The sequence below is a fragment of the Cebus imitator genome, unplaced genomic scaffold (assembly GCF_001604975.1).
Source record: "Cebus imitator isolate Cc_AM_T3 unplaced genomic scaffold, Cebus_imitator-1.0 Scaffold370, whole genome shotgun sequence".
Classification (NCBI taxonomy): domain Eukaryota; kingdom Metazoa; phylum Chordata; class Mammalia; order Primates; family Cebidae; genus Cebus; species Cebus imitator.
The window spans coordinates 1,129,407-1,135,163 of NW_016107685.1; the positions used below are offsets into that span (position 1 = coordinate 1,129,407).

The 5,757-nt window shown below is 56.1% G+C and overlaps 1 protein-coding gene across 2 annotated transcripts; it reads right to left on the reverse strand.

The window, feature by feature from the left end:
- Positions 1-657: 657 nt before the first annotated feature.
- SMPD1 (sphingomyelin phosphodiesterase 1) lies at positions 658-5,321 on the reverse strand. 2 transcript variants are annotated; one of them, XM_017507237.2, is made up of 6 exons: positions 4,721-5,321; positions 3,468-4,240; positions 2,253-2,424; positions 1,921-1,997; positions 1,577-1,722; positions 658-1,420 (listed from the first exon to the last, which is right to left on the reverse strand). In XM_017507237.2, exons 1-6 carry the CDS (start codon positions 5,024-5,026, stop codon positions 1,011-1,013), a joined length of 1,884 nt encoding a protein of 627 aa, XP_017362726.1. In that variant the 5' UTR covers positions 5,027-5,321; the 3' UTR covers positions 658-1,010. The 2 variants fall into 2 exon arrangements, with proteins under 2 accessions (XP_017362726.1, XP_017362727.1); XM_017507238.2 differs by lacking the exon at positions 4,721-5,321 and having other exon boundaries at positions 3,428-3,597.
- Positions 5,322-5,757: the final 436 nt, after the last annotated feature.

Consider the following 5,757-nt stretch of genomic DNA (forward strand, 5'->3'; position numbering starts at 1 on the left):
TGTGTGGCTTCTTATACCTATATCACGCCATCAACCCCATTACCCTGTGCCTCATTTATTTATTTTTTTGAGAAAGGAGTTTCACTCTTGTTGCCTAGGCTGGAGTGCAATGGCACAATCTCAGCTCACCGCAACCTCCACCTCCTGGGTTCAAGTGGTTCTCCCATCTCAGCCTCCTGAGTAGCTAGGATTACAAGCATCCACTACCATGCCAGCTAATTTTGTATTTTTTACTAGAGATGGGGTTTCTCCATGTTGGCCAGGCTGGTCTTGAACTCCCGACCTCAAGTGATCCTCCCACCTCGGCCTCCCAAAGTGTTGGGATTACAGGCGTGAGCCACAGCGCCCAACTGTGCCTCAGTTATGATCTTGCTCCAAAGGTCTCCTTGCCCTGCTTGCTTGGAAAGAAGAAATTGGGACAGTCACACAGGGGTCTGGAGTCCAAGTCTCTTATCTTTCTTTATTTCTTTATTTTATTTACTTCTTTTTTTTTTTGAGACGGAGTTTCTTTGTTGCCCAGGCTGGAGTGCAGTGGTGGGATCCCAGCCTACTGCAACCTCAGCCTCCCACGTTCAAGCAGCTCTCTGCCTCAGCCTCCCAAGTAGCTAGGATTACAGGCGTCCGCCACCACACCCAGCTACTCTTATCTTTATTTTGACAGACTGGCGGGATTAGGTCACACCAGCAGTACAGGGTTCCTGGCTGAGCAGAACATGCCTGGGGCGACAGCTCAGCTGTCTTATCTGCCCAGGGCCTTGTCAATTTAGGCCTCTGCTCCACCATACAGCAGCCTCAAGGCAGTCTAGATCCTGGGCACAGGCAGCCAAACCCCCTCCCATATCCAGCTAAACCAGCTCCAGGAAAGGAGAAGGTCCTGTTTCTCCAGCATCCTTGGGGCCCAGGGACTGGTTCTTCCACTGGATGATCTTGCCTGGTTGAACCACAGCAGCAATTGGGCTTTTTCATCCTTTCCTGCATCAAGAACTTTCCCAACTGTGGGCCCTGGGGCCCTAGCAAAACAATGGCCTTGGCCACAGGCCCTGGGCCTCTGGGAGGCTCCCACCTGGCACCAGGTGGCGGCACAGAGCAGGGCTGTCAGCACGGCCAGAGAGCTGGGCACAAAGAGTAGCCAGACGGCAGGGCGTGCCACAGGGCTCCGAGGGCGGGTGGCCCTTATGGTAGAGAAACCAGAAGGTCTGGAAGAGTTGCATGTCGCCCCGCATGCGATATACCAGGTTGTGCCAGGCCTCAGGCAGTGCGTTGAGCAGCCCATAGGTTTCTCGAGCCCTGTAGAGAAGCTGCCAGTGCGGCATAGCTCCAGGTACATTTGCCTGGGTCAGATTGAGGATGTAGGTCTCATGGTCCAGGACCACGTGAGAGCTCCCAGAGTAGTTTCCATCTATTTGGTACACACGGTAACCTGCAAGGAAGCAGGTTTGACTGGAGGGGACAGGAGCAAGGGCAGCTCCAGGAAGGGGCTACACATCCTGCCCACACTTTGCAGCCTCCAGCTCCAACCTCCTTTCTCTGTCCCACCAACTCTAAGATAAGGGAGGCTCCCTTCTTCCTCACTCACCAGGATTAAGGCCGATGTAGGTAGTTGCACTGGGTGCCAAGAAGGCTACAGCCAGAGGCCGGCTCAGAGTCTCTTCATCATAGAACACCTCAAATTCATCCACATGAGTGTGGCCAAAGAACTGACCAGCCAGGGTGTTCTCATACCTGGCCAGAAGACACTACATTCAGAAGATTCTAGGATGGGGTAGGAAGAGATCTGGGGAGACAGTATGCCCTTTTTCTCCAACCTGCTCAGTTGAGGAGGCTCCCCACGTCATGGGACAGCAGAGATGGTGAGATGCCCAAGGGAATTTTCAGCCTTCAGAAACCCTGTCCCCAGTCCCACCCTCATCTCCCTCCTACCTGGCTATAATTCGGTAATAATTCCAGCTCCAGCTCTTCAGACAATGCCCTGGGGGAATGTGGCCAATTATATGCACCTAGTAGGGAGAGTTAAAGATGGTAATCAGGGCTCGCAGGGGTCCAGACAACCCTGGCTAGAGAGAGAGGACCTGAATGAAGGCTTTCAACCATGACCGTAAACCGAACTCCCAGGGGACACTGTTGTTGTGTCAGGAACACTGTTGTTGTGTTGGAATGTCAGGAAAATCAAACTTCTCTGCCCAGAGGTGCTCCAGCTCAACAGGAGCCTACTTGTCCCCCAGCACCACCGTGTTCCCACCACTCCCTCTCACTTTGTCTCCTCGATCCTCAGCAGCCTGAAGCTCCCCAACCAGCCACTGGAGCTGTCCTGCAGGATCCGTGGAGTTGATCAAGAGCCAGAAATTCTCACGGGAACAAAAATTCATATTGAGAGAGATGAGGCGGAGGCCGGGGTATGGGGAAAGAGCATAGAACCCCCCGATTCTGAAACAAAGTAAACGTGAGAGGTCAACACTTGTTCCAATCCTGATCCTGCATGCTCAGTCCTGTGCTGGGCATTTGGGTGGAGGGTAAAAGCAGACATGACATCTTCCGCACTTACAAGGAGCTCACAGTCTAGCCAGAGACTCAACAGTTCTAATTATTAGGTCTGTGTGACATATAAGAAAAGCTCAGAGGGCTGAGGGCTCCAGTAGTATGGGGGAGGGATAACAGTGAGCTAGAATGGGAAGCAAGGGCCACACAGAGGGAAGATGACATGGGATGGGTAAGGTGGGAAAAATTGGAGCAGTTTAAAAAAAGGAGAAATCACTGGGCGCGGTGGCTCAATGTAATCCAAGCACTTTGAAGGCCGAGGCGGGTGGATCACGAGGTCAAGAGCTCGAGACCATCCTGGTCAACATGGTGAAACCCTGTCTCTACTAAAAATACAAAACATTAGCTGGGCATGGTGGCGCGTGCCTGTAATCCCAGCTACTCAGGAAGCTGAGGCAGGAGAATTGCCTGAACCCAGGAGGCGGAGGTTGCGGTGAGCCGAGATCGCGCCATTGCACTCCAGCCTGGGTAACAAGAGTGAAACTCTGTCTCAAAAAAAAAAAGAGTGGGGGGAATCATTTCCAGAGGGCCAACATGAGCCTCAGACAGCTGGGGCATGGAGAGGTTATACTGCCAGACCTTTGAAGGAGGGTGGCTGGAGACAAGGGAGGACTGGGAGCAGGAACTCATGCCTGTAGTCTCAGCACTTTGGGAGGTCGAGGGGGGAGGATCACTTGAGGTTAGGAGTTTGAGACCAGCCTGAACAACATAGCAAGATCTGGTCTCTACAAAAATTAAATTAAAATAAAATAAAAAATAGACTGATGTGGCAAAAGGGTAGAAAGGGAAGGGGGAGTCAGATTAGGGGAGCCAAGTGAAGAGCACTAAGGACTCATGCTAGAGCAATCAGAGACAATGCCCCAGGTTCCCTTCTCCCTTTGCTTTCATTCACTTTTCTTTTCCCTTCCTGGGTTTCCATGGACGGTAAGTACCTGAGGGTGCGCAGGGCTTCAGCAGGCAACCAGTTCTCCCAAGCCTTAGCCATTGCTTCATAGAGCCAGCTGGAGGAGTGATTGCCCTCAATGAAGGGGGGAGGGAAGCTATTGACTGGTGTGCTCTCATGGTTGCCCACAGCAGGGTACACTGGCACAGGCCCCAGAAACTTCCTCACGAGGGCTGTGATGGTGGTTAGGGCCCGCAGTTGGTCCTGACGAGTCTGGTGCCAGACATCATGGGCAGGTATGTCTCCTGTCCAGTATACCATATCAAAAGGGCCGGCTGGGCCCAGCCCACTCAACAGGCTCTCCAGGGTCCTTAGGGGCAGGTCACACTTGCTGTATTCACCCCAGTATCCAGCACCTGGCCGGGAGGCAGGCGGCAGTCCAGAACCCCGGCGGCAACACAGTGGGTCAGCACAGTCAGGGTCCATGCCCTCCAGGTAGTCATGATCCCAGTGCAGGTCAGTGAGGAAGAGGACGCGGCTGACAGGGGCACCTGGGGCTGGGGGCCTGGGGGGCTTGGGGGGCGGCTTCGGCACAGTGGGCAAAGAGATGTTCCAAGATGAGAAAATGTCCCAGTGCCCACAGGTGGAGCCCAGCAGCAGGCCACAGGCCTCAGATGGGCTCAGCACTGAGCGTCTCCAAGCCTCCACCATGTCATCCTCAAAGAGATGGACAATGGATTGGCACACAGCAGGTGGTGCTATCTTCAGCAGATTGCATAGTTTGATGACCACGGAGCCCACTCGAGCCACATTGGGTTCCTTCTGCGGTGGGAGGAATGCATGGTGAGAAATCAGAGGCAGAGCAGAGGAACCAGGCCAACCCTGGCCACCACCCCTTAGGCCTCCATTTCCAAACTGGGGCTGGGTAGGACTCAGTGCCAACATGGTGAAGAAAGCTCAGTGCACACCTTTGCCTTCCAGATACTGCCCTGTAACTCAGGCAGCACCAGGCCATTGCTTCCTCTTTTAGCTCAGCGGCCTGTGGCATTTAAGGCCTTTGCTTGACAAGCTGACTTTCTCAGGCTCTGTCTGCATTCTTTTCTTACTTCACAAAGGTCACAATGGGGTGGTGCTGGCATGTAGCCATGGGTGTCCCCAAAGGGGAGCAAACCCAGTGACAGATTGTAGATGCCACCCTCTCCAACAGGGATGCATTCTGACCCCAGGGCGCCAGCATTAGCCCCAGCCCCCAGCCCCAGCACTCCCTTCGGCCTCCTCCACTGCAGCCCCTTCAGTGCTCACCTTCAGCCCAAGGTTGATGACGGTGAATAGACCTTTGCAGACTGGGCAGGTGAGGTTCCCCCACCCAAAGACATCTCGGAGCTGGGGCACTATGCGATGTAACCTGGCAGGATGGCCTTGGGCAGGAAGAGGGTGAGCCTCTGCCGGAGCCCAGAGAACCAGAGAGTCAGGCAGAGCCAGCGCGAGCGCCAGCACCAACACCAGGCCCATCCAAAGGAGTCCAGGGGCTCCGGAGGTCCTGTCTTGTCCCTGCTCCCGGCCGGACCTGAGGCGGTTCTGGCAGGGTGACGCTTCATAGCGGGGCATTGTCGGGCTTCCTACACGGGGCTGGTTCTCTGTCCCGTCCCCACCGGCCTGGGCCCTAGCTGGCCCACAGGGCCCCGGGCGGCGCTAGGGACGCCCGATTACCCTTCCCTGTAGTCGGCTGACTGCTCCGCGGCCGGCTGCACAGCAGCTCCGCCCCTTCCTCTTCCTACGACTCGCAGCAGCTGATCCCCCGGCGGCGGGCACCCGTCAGCGCCGCGGAGGCGGACCGGGCCGGGCGCGCCCGGGACCGCCCCGACCCCGCCCCCTCTCCCCGCCCCGCCCTGCCCGAGAGCGCGCCGGCCTAGAGGGTGGGGACGCTCCCGGCGGTCGCCAGGGGCTCCGCCTTGGGGTCACAGCCGCGGGAGGCTGCGCCAGCCGCCGCGCTCGTGCTTTGGGGCTCCATGTGATGTGGCCGGTGGAAGGCGCCCCCTTTGTCCGAATCTGCGTTCAGATTCCTGGAATAGCTGCCAGACTGACCCCGGCATTTACTTCAGGAAGGGAGGGTAGGAGAGAGCAGGGCCGGCAGGATCCTCCCACTGGGTGTGTTGCCCCCGACAGGGAGGCGCCTTCCCTCGGTTGCCCATGTCTGCCACTGGCACCAGCACCCTTGATTCACCCTGAGAATCACTGAGTCACCTTTGATTTAGATGAGGAAACTAAAGCTTAGAGATAGTGAAGAGACTAAGAAGCCGTAAGGACAAATAGCTATGGGGGCCAGTAACAGGGGCTGG

Excerpts from the sequence above, each read along its gene's own strand:
- SMPD1 (XM_017507237.2), bottom strand. The coding sequence starts at position 5,026 with ATGCCCCGCTATGAAGCGTCACCCTGCCAGAACCGCCTCAGGTCCGGC. Across the intron at positions 1,998-2,252 it reads CTGAGGATCGAGGAGACAAA|GTGCATATAATTGGCCACAT; the intron begins GTGAGAGGGAGT and ends TCTCCCTACTAG. Across the intron at positions 1,723-1,920 it reads TATTACCGAATTATAGCCAG|GTATGAGAACACCCTGGCTG; the intron begins GTAGGAGGGAGA and ends TCTTCTGGCCAG.